Source organism: Leucoraja erinacea, unplaced genomic scaffold, assembly GCF_028641065.1.
Source record: "Leucoraja erinacea ecotype New England unplaced genomic scaffold, Leri_hhj_1 Leri_189S, whole genome shotgun sequence".
In the NCBI taxonomy this organism is placed as follows: domain Eukaryota; kingdom Metazoa; phylum Chordata; class Chondrichthyes; order Rajiformes; family Rajidae; genus Leucoraja; species Leucoraja erinaceus.
Genome location: NW_026576090.1, coordinates 68,816 through 91,027, shown reverse-complemented (window position 1 = coordinate 91,027; position 22,212 = coordinate 68,816). Strand labels below are relative to the sequence as shown.

At 46.7% G+C, this 22,212-nt stretch overlaps 1 gene segment (V, D, J or C); it reads right to left on the bottom strand.

Annotated features, from left to right (window-relative positions):
* Positions 1-3,634: 3,634 nt before the first annotated feature.
* On the bottom strand, positions 3,635-22,177 carry LOC129716214 (Ig heavy chain C region-like). The segment is given in 7 exon segments: positions 3,635-4,308; positions 5,411-5,731; positions 8,237-8,554; positions 9,098-9,400; positions 12,559-12,858; positions 14,973-15,281; positions 22,097-22,177. Coding segments are annotated over 6 exon segments (1,911 nt in total).
* Between the last annotated feature and the right edge of the window lie 35 nt (positions 22,178-22,212).

Genomic DNA, 22,212 nt, shown 5'->3' with positions numbered 1-22,212 from the left:
ACACGCTTGTACCCAGCTCTATCCACACAATGGACTTTCTGATGGACCTCTTTTCCTGTGTCGACAAACAATTGTATAAATACAAATACTCGACCCCACTCTTCAAATTAGCAGCAAGACAACTAGTCTGAGATGCCACACACAGAGGGCTGACAACAATGAGTGGGCTGACCCTGAGACACTAATTTTGAAGAACAGCAGGCTTGGTCTTCTCAGTGTCCTGGCCACTGAGGTGTTTTGAAAGAAACTGAAGTTGTGAAAGCACAGAAATATATAGCATTGTGTCCTAGTCTAGGCCTCTTGGTTATCACTCACACACACATACACTGCAACACCTGTCCTTCAGTGTTATACCTGCCTGGCCCTATTTTGTGAGGGGCAAAAGATGTGATCATTAGAGTGAATCCCAGCACCGTACCTTGAAAGCTTTTCACTTCCCGGCTGATACTGGTGTTCGAGGGGGGATGAGACACTGTACAGCCGAAGACTGAGCCTTTCTTCCAATCCTCTGAACTCACAGTCAGGAAGTGGCTGGCACTGAAAGTCCCCCCTTGCTCCAGAGCAGTCGGTGTAGCGCTGGTGGTGGAGGAGATCGGGGCTCCGTCTCTCTCCCAAGTGACGTTTATGAGGTTCGGGTAGAAACCAGAGAGCACACACTCGAGGATGGCTGTGTGGCTACACTTGGTCTCTTGATGAGCTGGAGGCAGCAGTCTGACCTTGGGTCTTTTTGTTTCAACTGGAACAGAGGAGCAAAGTAGATGTGAGACCCGCTTCCTCAAGGGCCTGTCCCACTTACGTGACTTTATCGGCGATTGCCGGCACCCATCATCGGTCGTTACAGGTCGCCGAAATTTTCAACATGTTGAAAATCCAGCAGCGACCAGAACAAGGCACGACTCTTTGGGCGACTACTCACGACCATACAGGGTTCACCCCGTGACATGTCGCCAGGGTGTCGCCTGTATGGTCATGAGTCGTCTCCTCAGTCGCCCAAAGAGTCGTAGCGTCTTTCTGGTCACCGCTGGAGTATTTGCCGACCTAGAATGACCTATGACGGGCGCCGGCAGTCGCTGAAACAGTTGCGTAAGTGGGACAGGCCCTTCATGGTAACTAATGTTGGCCGTATCATTGCCGTATCTCTCGCCCACCTTTGGTACTTTCTGGCCGTGCTGACACTGGTGAGGATGATGGAGATCGCTGGGCAGAGCACACAACCTCCACCCCACTGGTCTACTCCTCCACACTGCTCCGGAGTTTACTGCTCACTCTGTCTTGGGTCCTTTCCCCTCTCGGTTGGCGGGTCACAGCCCCTGTTGTCCTCTCCCTTCCGCTCACTTGCCAGTAGATTTGGACCTGGCTCAGGTCAGCACCCATTACCACGCACACCACAGTAGCGGTCTTGTTGATCCAAATCTCTTCAGTGGAGGGGTTTTGGAGAAAGATGAGAAATAGGAAGCTTTCAAACCGGACAAGATCTGGTGTTGTCATCACCGATCAACTGGACTCTGACGACTTGCATTCATTTTCCAGACTCACTTTATTGACGTGTGCACGAGGAACAACCTCTCTTGACTTGTGCACAAGGAGCGCAGCACCGTCCCACTTACCTGCTGCTCTGAAATTCCACTCAGCATTTATACAGAGTTTGAATTATGCGCACACTCTAACTTCTTTAATCAAACACAATACATTCTCCACAACACTTATACAGATACAATAACACTAACACAATAAACTACATGCTGTTCAATTCTTTATTGGTATTCAATTTTAGTGCAACATAGAAAGCATTTTATCAGGATGCATCACATGGTTTGGGAACAGCTCCATCCAAGAAATGGCAGTGAATTGTGGACGCAGCCCAGATCATCACACAAACTAACTTCCCTTCCACTGACTCCATCTACACCTCACGCTGCCTCGGCAAGGCCAGCAGCATCATCAAGGACCAGTCACACCCCGGCCACTCCCTCTTCTCCCCTCTCCCATCAGGCAAAAGATATAGAAGTGTGACAATGCACACCTCCAGATTCAGGGACAGTTTCTTCCCAGCTGTTATCAAGCAACTGGACCATCCCCTCACCAACTAGAGCGCATTCCTGAACTATTATCTACCTCACTGGAGACCCTCAGACTATGTTTAAGCGGACATTACCTTGCACAAAACGTTATTCCCTTTATCATGTGCCTGTATACTGTGGATGGCTTGACTGTAATTATATAGTCTCTCCGCTGACGTTAGCACGCAACAAAAAAGCATTTTCTCTGTGCCTCAGTCTACGTGACAATAAACTAAACAACCCTCGGCCCACACAATGGGCATTGCATCCCCCACCCTAGACCATTACTCCTTTCACCATCGACACTTCACGCTGCCTCAGGAAAGCAGCCAACATCATCGAGGAACCCTCACATCCCAGCCATTGTCTCTTCTCCCCTCTCCAGAAGATACAAGAAGCTTGAAAGCACGTAGCAGCTGATTCAAGAACAGATTTACTTTAAGCACCGACAGGCAGATGTTTAATTGTAACATTGGAATACAAGAGTTACCAATGATGAGTTGTCTCTTTTATTCAACATCATCCGTGCACACACACTGAGGACAGTGACTCCTCAAACATCCATCCCCCTTGTTAGACACAGATGTCATGTGTGGCTCAGTGGTGAGCAATGTCACCTCATGAAAGCTGCTGTCTTTGGGATGAGGCTTTAAGGAGGTGCTTCTCAGGTAGATGTCAGCAATGCCACGACATGACCACAAGAGTTCTGCTCAGAGTCCTGAGCTAATATTTATCCTGAAACCAAACAGCTAAACACAGGTGGGCTGTGGGAGAGCTGGGGAGGGGCGGGGAAAGAGGGAGAAAGCAAGGACTACCTGACGCAGGAGATCTGGCCAGATTTGGTTTGCCATGTGGGAGCTTGCATCAGGTACATTGTCACAGCTGGGTTGGGAAAGACCATGGTCCAATCAGTTCACCTTGTGTCACACTGACAGTCGCATGGCACAGTGATAATGGAGTTAACGACCAATGACCACAACCAATCTCTGTCTTCAACTGGTCCAGGCGTGGGTGTGAGAACACCCAATGGTGGAAGGTTTTGGACACATTGATCCAGCAACATCTATTTCTCCCAGAATGTGCTTCTGCTAGAATGTGCACACCTCACATCCCAACCTACTCATGTACTGCCGCCCAAAACATTATTGAAACATCATCTTGTTGAACAAAACATCATCTTATTGAAACATATAAGATCATTAAGGATTTGGACACGCTAGAGGCAGGAAACATGTTCCCGATGGTGGGGGAGTCCAGCACACAGTTTAAGAATAAGGGGTAAGCGTTTAGAACGGAGACGAGGAAACACTTTTTCTCACAGAGAGTTGTGTGTCTGTGGAATTCTCTGCCTCAGAGGGCGGTGGAGGCCAGTTCTCTGGATACTTTCAAGAGAGAGCTAGATAGGGCTCGTAACGATAGCGGAGTCAGGGGATATGGGGAGAAGGCAGGAACGGGGTACTGATTGGGGATGATCAGCCATTGAATGGCAGTGCTGGCTCGAAGGGTCGAATGGCCTACTCCTGCACCTATTGTCTATTGTCAAAACACACCAGTCAAGGACACGCACACAAAACCTGTTTCACATCATATTTATTGAACTTGTATTGGTACATTGACACATACATAGATTTAATACCTCGTGTGATCTCATACAGGGTTGAAATCTGATCAAACATGGCAGTAAATGTTCTGTAAATGTATCCAGAAGCTCAGACATTTGTGGTGAATCATGGTTGTGGCTTAATTTGTATCTCGTGTGGAATTTTGTTTTTAATGATTTACAAAGGAGCTAACCCATCATCCTCTGGGTCAGTTAATAAATCCAGAAATGAACAAAACAAATGTTTGAGAAATTAATCATGTTACACACAAGATTTAAAGCTATCAGTCAGAACAAGTGAGACATTGACCAGGGTGGGTTTGCTGTGAGATTTATTGATGCTTCTGAATAGACTGGTTGTGATGGAGCTGTGTCCCACAACACAGGAGAAGGTGGTGCCACTGTTCCACTCCTCTGGAGAAACCTTCAACTGACTGGTCATGGTGTTCCACCCATTCCTGGTGTCCTCGGTCACGGGCTGGTTCACAATCCCTGTCTTCAGAAGGGTGTCGTTGGCCATCCAGGCCACATAGATGTCTGCAGGAGAGAATCTGGTGACCAGGCACGTCAAGGTGGCTGTCTTATCCGTCTCCACCTCATCCAATGAAGGGGGGAGGAGGTAGACTTGAGGATGTCTCTCAACTCCATCTGGGAACAGAGAGAACCTGAGTTAGACTGAATCTGTCGGTAATTCTGTACTTACCCAATACATTCCAATCTTATACTGACATGGACAACGTTTACATCCTGAGGGACCTCAGTTCACCTGAAACTGAAGGCTTTCGCTTTCTGCTCATTGTAGGGATGTGTGGAATAGAAATAATGCTCTGGTGCATTTTACAGGGCGGCATGGTGGCGCAGCGGTAGAATTGCTGCCTTACAATGCGAGAGACACGAGTTTGATCCCGACTATGGGGCTGTCTGTATGGAGTTTGTACGTGACCGTGTGGGTTTTCTCCGGGTGCTCCGGTTTCCTCCAAAAACGTACGTTTGTAGGCTAATTGGCTTGGTTTAATTGTTGTTGTCCTTGGTGTGTGCTAGGTAGTGTTAGTGTGCTGGGATCGCTGGTCGGCCCAGACTTGGTGGGCTGAAGGGCCTGTTACTGCGCTGTATCTCTAAACTAAACTGAACTATAGCTTCTAGTGAGTTTAAATTGGTTAGTTAATCAACAGGAACTGCTGAATGCTGAGACTCTACAGAGAGTGGAATTCAGTCCTTGGACCTGCCTTGTCCTGCGCTGTCTGTTCCATCTCCCCTTCTGCTCAAATGATCTGCTGGTCTTTGCCTCAAGCTCCCTGCCCTTCCAGTCCTGACTCAGTCTGAGAGAAACTATTAAATTCTTAACCGGATTGGACAGGTGAGGCAGAGGAAGAATGTTTCAGATATTGGGGAATCCAGACCAGGAGATGACAGTCTGAGGTGAAGGTGTGTAGGTGTGAGAGAGGTAGAAATGTCTTCACACAGACAATGGTGAACCTGGGCATTCTCTGCCCCAGACAGCACTGAAGCCCAATTATTAAATATATGCAAGAATGAGTTGGATCCAGTTCTTAGGGTAAAGGGATCAAGGGATATGGAGAGAATGCAGGAAGTGAGTACTGAATATGGATGATCAGCCGTGCTCATATTGAATGTCCGTGCAGGATTGAAGGGCTGAATGGCCTGCTCCTGCAATTATTTTCTATGCTGGATGTGATAAGTCTGTACATTTGCTCAGATCAGACTCGCACCAACCTCTGTCCACACGTACCTGTCGGCTTCTCCAAGGATCTCCTCTCCGGTGTTGGCAAACTCTTGTCCTCCACCACACAGGTGTACAGAGCCCCACTCTCCCACTCTGCAGCGGGGACCGTCAGTCCGCTGGTGATGGTGTCTGTACCTCCGGTCCTCTCTACACCACGAGTTGTCACCCCGTCTTCTCTCTTCATTCCATTCACTTGCCAGGTTACCCTGAATCCCTCTAAATCACCGTGAACCACCTTACACTGAATGGTGGCTGTCTTGTTGATCCAGATCTCTTCGAAGGAAGGTTTGCTTAAAGTGACCGAGGGGCGGGTATCTGAACATTCATCTGGGAGAAATCACAATTATTATGTCATCGTTCCCTGATGGAGCAGCTTGTCACTCAAACATTTTGTGCTCATCTCCACCGAATGATATGCCGGTCCCATCAACATCAGTGAGATTTATCTACATTGGTGTAGGAATGAAGCTTCCTATTGATCACACAAGGAAACCCTGCTAAACAATGTGAATTAACATCCTAAACAATGTGAATTAACAATTCACATCCTTACCCAGAAAACTACCTTAATGCGAATTAACAAGTTGACTTTTACATTATTTGACAGTTCTGTAATCACTGAACCTGTTATCAGCTATTTACTGAATCAAATGTATAAAAGTCCCTCTGGAGAGGCAAATCGAGCTAATGTTCGAGGTCAAAATGTTCAGTTTAGTTTAGTTTATTGTCACGTGTACTGAGGTACAGTGAAAAGCTTTTGTTGCGTGCTAACCAGTCAGCGGAAAGTTCTTCACTTTATATTATAAAATAGGAGCAGCGGCAATATTTTATTTAGTCGTGAGTGGTCCGGAGTGGGGTGAAGAAGGGTCTCGTCCCCAAACCTCACCTCCCCATGTCCTCCAGGGATGCTGCCTGACTTGCTGAGTTCCTCCAGCACTTTGTGTCCTTTCATTTAGTCACAACTGTTTGAATGCAGTTTGTATCCATGAGGTGTAACTAAACTGTCCTGCTGCTTTGTCAGAATGTTGTGTGTTGCAGCCGGCCTGTTCCAGAGGCTGCTACACATTGCCCAGACTGACTGTTGCCACGCTGGGGCGGGGAGAGAGCTGCTCTGCTGGACACTGTGACAGCTGAGGCACCCACTGCCATTAAGTACAAAGGCAGAGGAAAATACCATTTTGAAGAAGAGTATTGTGGATCTCCACCGTGTCTGGCCTGTCGACTGGCTTGGATTGCCCTCAAGTTACTAAAACAATGTCAAAGATGGACAACTATCCCTGGTCTTCGCTGACATTTTCAATCTGTCACTGGCCCAGGGTGTCGTCCCTACTTGCCCCAAAACCTCAACCATTGTGCCAGTGCCCAAACAGTCAGCTTCAGGGAGTCTACATGACTTTCGCCCAGTGGCACTCACCCCCGTCATCGCGAAGTGCTTTGAGAGACTGATACTGGCTCACCTCAAATCCAGCCTCCCTCCCATACTGGACCCCCATCAGTTTGCCTTTCGGCATAATCGGTCAACAGGAGATGCTATATCTGCGGCTCTTCACTCTGCCCTGACCCACCTGGACTACAACAACTCCAACATCAGGTTGTTGTTCATTGACTTCAGCTCTGCATTTAACACGGTCATCCCTGCCAGCTTGATCACCAAACTCAGCGGACTTGGCATCACCACCTCCCTCTGCAACTGGACACTTGATTTCCTCACCAACAGACCCCAGTCTGTTAGGATCAACAACCTCACCTCCTCCACTCTGACACTGAACACCGGCGTGCCTCAGGGCTGTGTGCTCAGCCCTCTCCTCTACTCCCTCTTCACCCATGACTGTGTCCCTATGTATGGCTCCAACGCCATCATTAAATTTGCCGACAACTGATCAAGGACAATAACAAATCAGCCTACAGGGAGGAGGTCCAGCACCTGGCAGCTTGGTGTACCAATAACAACCTCGCCCTCAACTCAAAGAAGACGAAGAAAATCATCGTAGACTTCCGGAAGACCAGAGGGGGCAGACATACCCCCATCCACATAAACGGGACTGAGGTGGAGCGCGTCTCCAACTACAAATTCCTCGGGGTACACATCTCAGAGGATCTGTCCTGGTCCCTCAACACCACTAAACTGATTAAAAAGGCGCAGCAGCGCCTCTACTATCTGAGGAGGCTTAAGAAAGTTCACCTGTCCCCCCAGATCCTGTCCAACTTCTACCGCTGAACCATCGAAAGCATCCTGACCACCTGCTTCACGGTATGGTACAGCAGCTGCACCACAGCTGACAGGAAGGCACTGCAACGGGTGGCATCATCGGTGCCCCGCTCCCTGCCATGGCTGCCCTCGTCCGCACACGGTGTCTGAGACGGGCTGGGAAAATCATTAAGGACCCCTCACACCCCAACCATGGACTGTTTGCCCTCCTCCCATCAGGGAGGCGGTACAGGAGCCTCGGGTCTCGCACCAGCAGGCTGAGGAACAGTTTCTTCCAAAATACCATTACCCTGCTGAACTCACGGGCCCGACGCTAGCTATCTTTTATCTGTATATATTTATTTGCCTATGTCCTAGATTAATTTACCCACATTGTACAAATTGTTTTAACCAGTATTTTTACTACTTTGCACTCTGATTCGATGCTAAACTGCATTTTGTTGTACCTGTACTCGTATTTGTGCAATGACAATAAAGTTGAATCTAATCTAATCTAAAAGATACAATTATTTCTGTGGCCAGACTCACTGACAAGCCCACAACAGGACTACACAGTGTTACAGTGCTGCCCATGGGTGGCACAGTTTACAATGTGGAGAATGGAGTGAATCCCAGGAGCCTACCTTGGATGTTCTTCACATCCTTCGTGATGATGGTGTTGGAGGCGCCATGATGCACTGTACAATTGAAGTGTGAGCCTGACTTCCAATCCTCTGTGTTCATGGTCAGGAAGTGGCTGGCACTGAAAGTGCCCCCCTGCTCCAGAGCAGTTGGTGCAACGCTGGTGTTGTTGGAGATCAGGGCACCGTCTTTACTCCAAGTGACGTTGATGAGGTCTGGGTAGAATCCAGAGACCACACACTCGAGGGTGACCTTGTGGCTAGGCTTGGTCTCTGCGTGTGCTGGAAGCAGCAGTCTGACTTCAGGTTTTTTTGGCTCAACTGGAACAGAGGAAAATAAATGTTAAACTCTATCATAGAGTCATAGAGTGATACAGTGTGGAAACAGACCCTCCAGCCCAACTTGCCCACCCCGGCCAACATGTCCCAGTTACACTAGTCTCACCTGCCGTGTTTGGTCCATATCCCTCCAAACCTGTCTTATCCATGTACCTGTCTGTTTTTTTAATGTTAGGATAGTCCCTGCCTCAACTACCCCCTCTGGCAGCTCGTTTCATACATCCACCGCCCTTTGCGTGGAAAAGTTACCCCTCAGATTCCTATTCAATCTTTTCCCCTTCACCTTAAACCTATGTCCTCTGGTCCTCAATTCACCTACTCTGTGCATCTATCCAATCTATTTCTCTCATGATTTTATACACCTCAATAAGATATTCCCTCATCCTCCTACGCTCCAAGGAATAGAGTGCCAGCCCACTCAACCTCTCCTTATAGCTCTCTAGCCCTGGCAACATGCTTGTAAATCCTCTCTGTACCCTCTCTCTCTCTCTGTCACGGCCATTTAATCACTGATCTGTTGCCCACCTTTGTTATGGTTGGTCCGCGCTGACACTGGTGAGGATGATGGAGATCGTTGGGCGAAGCACACAAACTCCACCCCGCTGGTCCACTCCTCCACGCTGGTCCGGAGTTCACTGATCATTGCGTTTCGGGTGCCTTCATGGCTCGGTGTACGGGTCACAACTCCTTCACTTCTCTCCTTTCCTCCCACCTTCCAGGTGAGATGGACCTGGCTCAGATCACTACAGATCACTGAACACACCAGCGTAGCAGTCTTGTTGATCCAAATCTCTTTCATGCCAGGATTTTGAATGAAGACGGACAATTCTGTGGATCAGAAATGGAGAAGTTCAGAATTTTAGTTGAGACTCATCTGTTACTAAAGGGCCTGTCCCACTTACGCAACTTTTTCGGCGACTGCCGGCACCTGTCGTAGGTTGTTGCAGGTCGCATTGGACGACTACTCATGACCATACAGGCTTCACCCCATGACATGTCGTCAGTGTGTCACCTGTATGGTCGTGAGTCGTCTCCTCAGTCGCCCATAGAGTCTTTCTGGTCGCCGCTGAATTTTCAACATGTTGAACATTTTCGGCGACCTGCTGCGACTATGGCGGGTGCTGGCAGTCGCCAAAATAGTCGTGTAAGTGGCTCAGCCTCTTAATGGAAAGCCAGGGCAGAAATCCAAACAGGTGTCTTATAAAAGAACCTTAACATGTTTATGTCATCACATAAAAGACTGATCAATGGCAGATCAAAGATACACTGGCTAGATTTATTGCAAACAGAATAGCAGAAAAACTTATGTTAAATAGCAGGGTTGGGTGTTTTGACTGAAGAAACAGAACAAAGGAACCGTCAACTGGGATTTGACTCTCTTTCCCATCACCATGATCAGCTGGTACATTAAAGGGGCACAATTTGATATGTGCTTTGCTTGGAACCCCTGCAGCATCGATTAGTAGTACTGAGCAACTTTTCTCCCTGTGGGGCCAAGCCTGGGATTCCCTCAGTTTAAAAATGTCACATGCTGATATGGCAGTCTTACTCTGACCATGTGTCTCACCATCACTGAAACCTTCACCACAAACACAACCTTCAGTAAAGGTGGCATTCTCCCAACTCTGGGCACTCGTAAGCCCGCACACCTTTCCCCTTTGTACCACTTGCTGTGTCACGTTGCAGAGTGACGGTAAATGTCAATCCAGATGTCTGGTGACATGAGCTCAAAATTCCAACCCATGATCTGGGAATTTGAATTCTATTAATAAATGCATTCTGACGTAAAACGCTTCCGTTGGTGGTGACGCATGTCGATAGTTCACTTCTGCACATCTGGCCAGTCGCAACTCCACACCTGTAGCAAAATGGCTACAGACTAGTGTCAGTTTAGTGTGACTTGTGCTCCAGTGAAGACTTTGAGGCGTCTCAGTAATTGATAGAAACAATCTGAAATAAATTAGTGACTGACTCTCCAGCGACAGCAGAGCCAATCATAAATGGTTAGAAGTTTCAAGGTCCCCCTCCTGCTGCAGATTGGGATGAAATTCTGCATTAGATGTATTTTCCCATTTCAGAATCATTGGGCGAGGAAGAGAATGATTTATTCATTCATTGCCCCTGACTGACCTGCACTGCCACTTGTCTTCTGAAGCAGCATCATGAGTCTAGTTCCACTCAGCTCACTCTTGTGTGTGCACTGTTTACACACTCAGTCACTTGGGCCACATGAGCTGTTTTTGCTCTCAAACAGTTATTGTGGAGGGCGATTACATTTGTGTCAGAATTGAAACTTTCAGTGAGCCTGGAGGTCAAAGCCTTCAGCTGCGTAGAACGCAGAGATCATACACTGTGTCTGTCTGACAGGAGACATAACATTTGTCAATGTACGATGTTGTCTATTTCACAACCCCTCCTTCATTAAGCAAAATGGCGAGCAAATTCCTTTCAAAAATAGTTATGGGCGTGATATTAGTGTGGATGACAGTTGTTGCAGTGTCATCGGAAATTTGTAAGCCTAGTGTAACAGGGTACATTGTTCTTGCTTTGTGAATCTTGTTTTAATCAGCAATGTGATATTGTTATACATATGTGTTTGCAAGATGCCCAATCCCGTCCCATATCAGTGACAATCGTGTAGTTCCACCAGTTGGGGGGGGGAAATGGCTTCATATGAAACCTGGCAGAGTATGGATACTCTCCATGCTGTCAAATATTGGTATCTTCCACAAGAGACGTTTTGTATTGCTTATCCTTGGATGATTATAATCAAAAATGTCCATTCCTTGCAACATTCCTTGCATTCCCTGAGTTTCTCCTTTGGACTGAGGTCTGTGTCCGGGAGGTGGGTTAATAAATCTGTGGCAATTTGTGCTAACCACAGTTTTCACCCAAAGCCAGTATTGGACAGGAGACCAGTTAGAGCCCTGGATCTTGCCTCACCAGTTTGCCTTTATTAAAGGGTCACCCAATTTTTTTCTGAGCCACTTTCACCTTAAACATCTCTGGGTGGTTTTTGCTGACTAGAGTCCGAGCATGAAGAAATCTGGCCAGTGGCACTGGGATGTGAAGCAGAAATGTCTGCAAATGAATGAGTATACAGGCAACGAGTGGAGGGGAGAGGGAGGCAGCTTGAATTGGGTATCTTCCCCCCACTCTGGTACACTTTGATCCCAATGGATACCAGAGGTTGGATTTGAATCTTATAAATGGGTTGTAATAATAGAATGACAAATTCCATACGCAGTCAATTACTTTATTTCACACTTTCCTGCCCAACAATGATACTGCTGGGTAGAACCATCTGAGAATGTCACATTGACATTATTCTGGTAGATGAACTTTGGCAGACACTTCGAACAGCCGGGACATTCTCCACCTGGAAATGGAAGATTCATTGGTTTAAATGTGAAGAGATTTTCACCACCTGTGTTGAGGAAACTGGAGATCCACATATTCCCAGTCTGTGTCCTCAGTATTCATCAGCATGAGATTATGCCGACCATGATAAACTGCTTCACTTTGTCCAGGATCAGACAACACTTTAAAGATGGTGGAGATGAGTTCAAAAATAATCCAGGGCACCGACATGTCAATGAAAGGAAAATCTACAGAACAGACTCTCAGGAAACAGTGGAAAAAGATGGATTTGGAGAAACTAACACAAAGAAGACAGTGAGAAGGGAAGTGAGATTTTCTCCAGATAGGATGGGACCCGTGGTTTTTTCACTGTCCCATTTTTCTTACCACTGCACACACAGGCAACTAGACTAGAGGAGTGAGAGTAAACACACTGGTGACCTTCCTCTCTACATGTCCTGTAGAACGAGTTAGAATTACTGATGGAAAGCATTGGTTTAAATTGCAAAAAAGCCAAATCTGAAGATAATACATTGCTCAACAGGACTGATCTCAGGGACAGGAATTTAGTGGAAATGTCAGTAAGTTTGTTTAATACTGTAAGTAAATTAACAGACACCACTCACCCTCTTGATATCTCATGTTGATCCTGTCGCTGAAGCCGGAAGGTGCATGAGTCACTTCACAAGTATATTCCTGTTTGTTGGTCCATTCCTCCACACGCAACCGCAGGTAAGCAACTGTTTCAAATCTACCGTTAGTTCCCGGAGTGGACGGGAGAACGACGCCCGCTTGATTAAGTCCAGATTTTTTCCAGGAAACTTTAACATTGTTAGGAAAGAATCCGGATATCATGCAGCCCAGGGCAGCAGTTGTTTGATTGTGGAGAACCTCCGCGGATGGAACAAGGGGGATGAGCTGTGGAGCTGTAACATATTTAATACCTGTTATTACATGATTCCTTCAGCCACAGTGTAGGATTCCACTCTCCTAACATCTGGGACAAGAGCCCCAGTATCTGCCCTCCCCACAATGCTGGTGAAATGCCGGTGATGTGTTGATATGGTGGGTCCCACAGTCAGATGCTGGTCAGAGCTGGGATTGGGAGGCTGGGTTAGAACCCAGGCCTCCCCAGCAGTGTGGTCCACTCTGCAGTGGTAAGGGTGCAGGTGGGTAAGTGGCGTACAGACCATCCGTGATCTCAGTGTGTGCTGGAGCAGACACAGGAACAGCATGGCCATCACCAGTTCCAGTGAGCAGGAACAGATGTGACAACTGTTTCCACTGGCAGGAGGTTTGGGAATCACAACTTTAAGTTGCCATCACCTCTACGTTGTCTGTAACTCGTTTTAATCTAGCCCACAGCTAACAATGGCCAGTTTCCTTTATCAGCATTACTTTTTTGCATATCTTTAGTTCATTAGTTCTATATCTCTCTATATCACCATCTATATCTCTCTATTCCCTTTCACCGACTCTCAGTCTGAAGAAAGGTCTCATCCCGAAACGTCACCTACTCCTTTTCTCCAGAGATGCTGTCTGACCCGCTGAGTTACTCCAGCCGTCTATCTTCGCTTTAAACCAGCATCTGCAGTTCCTTCGTACACAACTTTAAGTTCAATGGGAAAGGAGGTCAGATGGACAAGAGAAACTTATTTTGTTATGTGGCAGCAATGATTTGATCAGAACTGGAACGCAGTGGTTAAAAGTGTGAGTGGAAGCAGATTCATGTCATTTCCACAAGGAGACTGGATTTCACTTGGTGAGGGGTCAGCTGCAGGGTTGAGAGGAAAGTGCAGGAAGAGTGAGGAAGGTTTAAATCTCCACACTGTGCACGGGCACAATAGGTGTGGCTCTCTGCACAGTTATTTAGCGAATGCAAAGTCCTTTAGCCAAGCAGTTGCCTCTTGATCTGCTGTATGAAGGGTGACAAGTCCTCCTTTGAGTCTTTGTTGAGGGCATGCTTCAATGATGTGTTGCATTGTTTGCTGCTCTCCACAAGCACACCGTGGGGTTGGACTGCTGCCCCATTTGTGAAGGCTGGCCAAGCAGGGGCCATGTCCAGTCCTGAATCTATTCAGCGTTGTCCACTGCTTCCTTGGGAGATTGGTGCCAGGGACCGGTAGGGTGGGGTCTGACACCAGATGTTTATTTGGTACATCCTTTTTCCAAGCTGATTGGATGGTGAAATCAGCTGGTGGTGGGTGGGTTGAAGATGTCCATGTGAATTGGCAGGTGAGGGGAGTTTTTGGTCTTTTGGAGCATCCTTTGAGTGAGGACTACTCGCCGGATGTGTGGAGGGGCTATGTTGGATAGGACAGGGAGCCAGGGGAGTGGTGTTGAGCAGATTGTTCCTGTGATGATCCTCATTGTTGAGTTCAGTTGAGTGTCCACATGGTGTGTGTGGGATGACCTGGACCAAACAGGGGCACACTATTCGGCTGAAGAAAATGCAAGGGCTAGTGCTGAAATGTGCAGTGTGGGGGCTGCTGCCCCCCACTTTGAGCCAGCAAGCTTACTGAGGAGATTGTTTCTGGACTTCACCTTAGCTGCTGTTCTTTTGAGATGTTCCTTGAAGGATAGGGTCCTGTCAAGGGTCACTCCGAGGTAGGTTGGAGTGGGGGCATACTTCAGTTTGGTCCTGCTCAGATAGATGTTTGGTTCTCTTGTGGCTTCTGCATTATGGAGGTGGAACACACTGGGCTTGGTTTTAGGCGCCAGGTTCTTTGTGCATTGTGTGCACAGTAGCTGATCTGGAGGGAGGTGTTTGGGGTGGTAGAGAGCTGCAGAAATTAGACAAAGCAGTGGATAGAATGGAGGCAGATCAAGACGAGATGGTTCCTCCGTGAATCCCCCCCCCACCATTATCTCCTTCCACATAAATTCTCACTGTCTTTTTCCTTGAGCAGCAGCACTCTGGCTGACAGGAGGAGAATGAATGAGCAACATAATTAATTCACTTCCTCCTACATTGTTCGACAAAGTCTTCCACTTCAGTTCTATCGTCTGCTTTAAATAGACAACAAAATCTCATACTAACCTTGAGGCTTCTGGATCTCCGTTTTCACCATGTTGGCCGGCTTGTATCCTGCCTTGCAGTAGTAGACGGTTTTCCTGTTCCAAGCTGCCACAGGGACTCGCAGCAAGCTGCTCATTGTGTACTTGTTGTTTTGTCCCAACACTGGTGGGTACTTTGTGATTCCAGTGGTGATGTCCCCACTGCTGGTGGACCATGTCTGACTGATGATCTCAGGCTGGTAGTCTTTGACCAGACAGAGGATGCTGATCTCTTGCTCAGATTCTGTGTTGCAGGAAGAGGTCATATGGACTGAAGGCAAGGCCTCATCCTCTGAAATGTAAATAAATTAACAGTTGGTTCTGTAGTAAATGGATTATTACCAGCGCCTTGTAACAGGTTCATGCAGATTGCTGAGTAAATGCAGGTGATTCAGGCTGAGAGAAGGCCAGGCAGAGCAGAGAAATGGTTTATTTCCAAATCCCTTTCACACCGTGCATGACCAAGCAGTGAAATGCTGATCTCACACCGGCCACTGTGGAGGCAACCTCTGCCAACCAGAGGGACAAACCGGCCTGTACTGTGGGTGATGTGTCCCAGGTCAGGAAACACACGGTACGGTGCCAGATGGACCATATCCACAACCACCGGGCTAAATGGTGCTGGATCTGGCCTGTTGTGGACCTTCCTCAATGCTGGGGCCTGGGGAGTGTTGTACAACTAAGGGATCTTGGAGTACAGGTACACAGATCCCAGGAAGTGTTGTCACAGGTAAATAGGTTGCTGTCCTTTTATCGGTGCTCCATTGAGAGCATCCTAACATACTGTATATGTGTATGGTACACCAGCTGCACAGCGGCTCTGAGGAAAGCGCTCCAGAGGGCCATTGACAACGCCCAGAGGATTGTCGGCTGCCCTCTCCTTACCTTGGACGACTTACACAGTTCCTGCTGCATCAAAAAATCCCAGAGTATTATAAAGGACATACTAAGGGACTGTGGTACACTGTGAAATCGACAGAAGGATGTAGGGTTGGGTGTTTATGCGTGCTATTTTCATGATATTTATTTTAGTTGTTTATCTTTTTTTAATATTTTACCTTGTATGTATCGTTAGCTTTTAGAAATGTTTGAATGGTGCACTGACTGGCTGACATTTTAAAATTTTGTTGTACATGGTTCATGTTACAATGACAATAAAGAAACTATTCTATATTCTACTCTAAAAAAAGCTCTTCATGAGTCAGGGAATTGATACAGTAAACCCTCGTTTTAACGGACCCTTTTATAACAGATTTAGGATATAGCGGACAGACCTGCCGATACCACCCTGCCACTCATGGCTCCTGACCGCTTAGAGCCCTGGCTTCCAACTCCACCCCCAACTCACAAGTGAGCCCTTCTTCACCCACCGTATGGTCCGTGATGCTGCTGTTGTTGCGGCTCATGGAGCCCCCAAGATGAGCGCTTTCTTCAAGCTGCTGTCCGCGACAGGATATGCATGGTCACCATGAGGCTCCCTCCCCTCACAGCTGCTGCTGCTTCAACCTGTCGGCTCTTCACTTTGTCCACTCCCTGCTCGACCGCCATCTCCCCCTCGTCCTCCCCTCGCTCTGTCCACTTGGCCTCTTCCCCCTCCCCCCTCCACCACCATTTCATCCCTGGAGTCACCAACATACTGCACCTTGGAAGCAGCAGCTGGTGAGAGGAGAGGGTGCCCCATGGTGACCGTGCACCCTGTCAGTGGCAGCGGCCTGAAGAAAGCACTGCCAGCCAGAGGCTACAATGTGAGCGACAACCACAGCTGTGTCATCGGACCGTGCGGTGGATGAAGGAGGACTCGCTGGTGCAGAGCAGAGGCATTGGCGCCTGGTTTTAAGGTGAAACGACACAAAGTGCTTGAGTAACCCAGCTGACTGTATCCATCTGAAAAAGAGTCCCCACCTCACCTATCGATGTTCTCCAGAGATGCTCCCTGATCAGTTGTTACTCCAGCACTTTGTGTCTTTTTATATATTAACCAGCATCTGCATTCTTTGTTTCAACTACATACATGGATAAAACCTTACTTGTTTAAAGTGGACATTCGGCAATAACTATTCGGCAATACTATCCCCCCCCAACACCATGGTCCGTTAAAATGAGAGTTCTATAACTATAGTTTTCTGTATAAAAATCCAAAAATTCTGGAACTAAATATTTGAAATCTTTACAAAATTATTTAAAACAAAACTACTACCCAGAGTAGAATGGATCGTTTTTGGAATATCGGAAGGTAACCCAGAATTAAATATGTTTCAAAAGAACTTACTTAATTATGGGCTAATAATCGGAAAAAAGCTTATACTTAAATTTTGGAAAAATGCTCCAATACCAACAACAAAAATGTGGATTTCAAACATGTTCGAAACATTACACTTGGAAGAGATGAGACTCCTCCTAGCAGGTAAAGCAGATCACTTCCAAAAGACGTGGTCTGCATTTATGGAACTATTACAAGCTAAGGTGCAATAATAAGTTAAAATATAAAGGCTACCAAGACCTGGTAATGGGGGGTATAAAATAAATTTTTAATAAAAACACGGTTGGTATATCCTTTTTTGCGGAGTTTTGTGTTACAATAGAGCGATTGATTTTCCTTTTTTCCTTTTTTTTCTTTTCTTTCTAGGGTCTTATTTATTTTCTTTGCTTCCTTCTCTAATTCCTTCCCTAAGGGGTTCTCTTCTCCCAACACTTTCCTGCACCTTCACGATTCTTGCTCACTTTCCTTACTTCTTTTATTTCTATCTTTTTTAAAGCTCAAAAAATGAAGTGGTACAACATAATGTAATAAGATATATGCGATGTATTAATGTGATTTACTGTACTGCTAATAAAAATAAAATTAAAAAAAAAAAAAAAAAATGAGAGTTCAGAAGTTGGATGTTATACTAGAGTGTTACAAGAAATCGATGTGGCTGAAACAAGGTTGAGGTTTCATCAAGCTACTCGAGGAAAGATATCATTAGGCTAGAAGAATGCTGCCAGGACTCGAGGGCCTGAGCTGGAGGGAAAAGTAGGGCAGGCTCGGACTTTACTCCTTTATACCTGTAGAAGGCAGGAGAGTGATCCTATAAAGCTGTATTAAATCACAAGGGGAATAGATAGGATGAATGCACAGTCTTTTACACAGGATAGGGGAATCAAGATAGGTGTTGATGAGAGGAACAAGACTTAATGGGAATGTGTGGGGAACGTTCTCACACACAGGGTGGTGGGTGGGCTGGAAACAGTTAGTGGGTATGATAACAGCATTTAACAGACACTTGGACAGCCATGGATAGGAAAACAGGTTGTAAAGTGGGGTACTAGATAACAGGGCTGCATTTAAAAGAGCACTGTTTCCGTGGTATGACTAGTTATTAATGGGCTGGGAAATGCTTTGAGATGTCATGGGGATTGGAGGTCAACAAAATAAAAAAGGGCAAATAAGGGACTAGCATACAGAGTTGATGAAAAAGGGCATCAGGGCTGCCTTGCACGAGCTGAGCTGAAGGGCCTGTTTCCGTGCTGTATGACTCTATGTCTCTGAGTTATTAATGGGCTGGGAAATGCTTTGAGATGTCATGGGGTTGTGGGGGAAAACTGGGGTGAACAAAATAAAAAAGCATGCTGGGGTGAGCATAAGTGGAAATAGCAGCAGGTTGTCAGAAATTGCAGCAGGGTGCTGGATGCCCGAGCTGGGTGCTGGGGTGGAGCTGGGTGCTGGGGTGAGGAGCAGGGTGCTGGGGTGAGGAGGGGCAATAAACTGCCCGTTTGGGTTGCCATCCTGGGGGCATTTAGTGCCAATCGTGTTGCTGGGTCAGGGGTCAGAAATAGGCTCGACTGGGTAAGGACAACAGATCTCCTCCGCTGAGGGACAGCAGGGAAACTGAGAGGTCATCATTACTGTGGATTTGTGCACAAAATCCAGGTAACTAACAAAAGGAAATCTGACACAGATCCAATCTGTCCCAGATTATGAACCGAGTTTAAATTGCACAGTTGTTGCGGAATTAAACTGGGGTCTGATTGCAGCCTGATGCCCGTCCATTGGATCAGTGTATCTGTGGTGTCTCGGACAACATTTCCCCCTCAAGTGGTTTGCCGATTCTGCTGTGAAGTGGACCACTGAGATTCAGTGTGAACATGCCTCACTGACACCAGCAGCCCTGGTTCTGTGAATGACCACTGGATTCACTGCAAAGCACCCTGGTTAATGGAGCAATGCACAAACCCAGTCGGCTGTCGGAGGAGGGCAGGAAATTAGAGCCGTTCCTCCATCTGTGAACTGGGAAAAAGCAGTTCTATTGTGCAGCAAAACCCACGTCAAAAACACCAAGCAACTTGACTCAGAATCTAAACTACAAGCATCAGTGAATTCACAATGAAGAATAATAGGTATTGACATTAAGGATCTCTAAATGTTGAAATTCCATACAAGATGCAAAGAAAACCTGGTGTACTAAAACCATGTACAACATTCTCTCATTATGTTCAAATCATTCATTATTGTGAACCTTTGTTTTTGAACCAAACAGCATCAATTTCTTTTACATAGAAAAATAGAAAATAGAAACATAGAAATTAGGTGCAGGAGTAGGCCATTCGGCCCTTCGAGCCTGCACCGCCATTCAATATGATCATGGCTGATCATCCAACCCAGTATCCTGTACCTGCCTTCTCTCCATATCCTCTGATCTCTTTAGCCACAAGGGCCACATCTAACTCCCTCTTAAATATTGCCAATGAACTGACCTCAACTACCTTCTGTGGCAGAGAATTCCAGAGATTCACCACTCTCTGTGCAAATTATTTTTTTCTCATCTCGGTCCTAAAAGATTTCCCCCTTATCCTTAAACTGTGACCCCTTGTTCTGGACTACCCCAACATCGGGAACAATCTTCCTGCATCTAGCCTGTCCAACCCCTTAAGAATTTTATAAGTTTCTATAAGATCCCCCCTCAATCTTCTAAATTCTAGCGAGTACAAACCGAGTCTATCCAGTCTTTCTTCATACGAAAGTCCTGACATCCCAGGAATCAGTCTGGTGAACCTTCTCTGTACTCCCTCTATGGCAAGAATGTCTTTCCTCAGATTAGGAGACCAAAACTGTTCGCAATACTCCAGGTGTGGTCTCACCAAGACCCTGTACAACTGCAGTAGACCTCCCTGCTCCTATACTCAAATCCTTTTGCTATAAAATAGGTGCAGGAGGCCATTCAATATGATCATGGCTGATCATCCCTGATCATCATCAATCTAGAGAACATTCTAGAGGAGTGTTTGATAGAGCAATGTAGATGGAGCTTGACTCTGTCACACACTCTGTCCCTGCACTGGGAGTATGTAACAGTGTAGAGGGAACTTCACTCAGTGACTAACCTGTACCCTGGGTGTGTGTGGGAGGGAGCTTCACTCCTTGTCTAACCTGTGCTGTCCCTTCCCTGGGAGCATTGGGACATGACAGATGGAACTTTGTATCTAATCTGTAGCTGACAGCACAGTGACACGGGGAGATTTATTCTGCATTTGACTCGTGCTCTGTCTGCCCTGGATGTGTTTGATGGGATCGCTTTGCGGGAGCAGGTACTAGAGTCATAGATGTGGAAACAGTGTGGAAACAGGCAGATTAATCTCCAAAAGACTGGAGGGTGGCTGATACTGAAGCATAATTGAAGAAGGACATTAGGGCAAACCAGGGATCTACACCAGTGAGCCTAACGTCATTGGTGGGAATGTCCTTAGGGACAGGAACTACCAGTATTTGGATAGGCACGGACTGATTAGGGATAGTCTTAAGTTTACAAGATCTAGATCACTTGGGAGGGTGGGCCAAGGATTAGGGACAGCATGGCTTGTGTTTGGGAAATTGTGTCTCATGAACCTGATAGGGTTCAACAAGGTCTGGCGTGGTGGGCTGGTGTGGAAGGTTAGATCACATGGAACTCAACATGAGCTAAATTAGCTTGGAGGAAGTGGACTGCTGCAGGGGTCAGTGCTGAGACCGCTGTTGTTGGTTATCTACATTAACAGTTTGCCATACAATATAGTGGACATTGATAGTAAGTTTGTAGATGACACCAAAATCAGTGCATGAGTGGACAGTGAGAAGGATAAGTTTACAAGAAGATCTAGATCAGTTGGGAAGGGGAGCCAAGGAATGCCAAATGGAATTTAACTCTGACAAGTGAGGGGGTGTTGAACTTTGGTAGATCAAACCAGGGCTGGACTTACACAGTAAATGGTGGAGCCTGGAGAGTGTTGTAGAACAGACAGATGGGGAAATACAGGGGCATGGTTCGCTGAGAGTGGCGAGTTAGGTAGACAGGGAGCTGAGGTGGCTTTTAGCAGACTGCCTTCAATGGGAAGGGCACCGAGTATAAAGGTTGGGACATAATGATGCAGCAGTACAAGTCATTGGTGAGACCACACTTGGAGTAAGTACTGTGTGTAGTTCTGCTCACCCAGTTACAGGATGTCATTATATTGGAAAGGACTTGGAAAAGATTCACCAAGATATTGTCTGGACATGTGGGGGTTCTGTTTTAGGGAGAGGGAGGTTTTTTTTTAAATTTGGAGCAAAGGACACGAGGCGGCAGCCTTATTGAGGTGAACAAGATCATGAGGGGCATGGATAAGGTGCACGCTCACAGGCTTTTTCCCAGGATAGAGGTTTCTAAAACAGGAGGGCACAAGCAGGTACATGTGGAGAGATTTAAAAGGGGACTTCAGGGGCATTTTTATTCACATTGGGTAGGCAGTATCTGGAATGAGTTGCCAGAGGAAACTATAAAAGCAGATAGAATTCCGATTATCAAACAAATCCGGTATATGGATGAGAAGGATATGTGGCCAATGGGACGAGCCCAGAAAGACAGCTTGGTCGGCATGCACAAGATGGACTGAAGGCAGATGATGGCGAGACTCAGGGAAAGAACAGCCTGTGGGGCAGTTCAACGCAGTGGGAAATGTACTGTTGCTGGGTAGATTCTAACTCTAACCCGCTGTCTCTGGGAAATCCGTGCAATTGTTCCAAATATCTCACCGAGTTCAGAATTACAGAATTCGCAAAACCCATAAATTAATAAAACACAACTGGGTAAAATGGAATTGAGGAATTGGTCTTACCTGAAGTCACTGTCAGCGAGGTTCCTGCACCCCAGTAGTCATACACGGTGATTCACCGCCGCTCACAAACTGCGCTACCACATCCAGCCCGAAATCCAACGCTGGCCAGAGTGGGC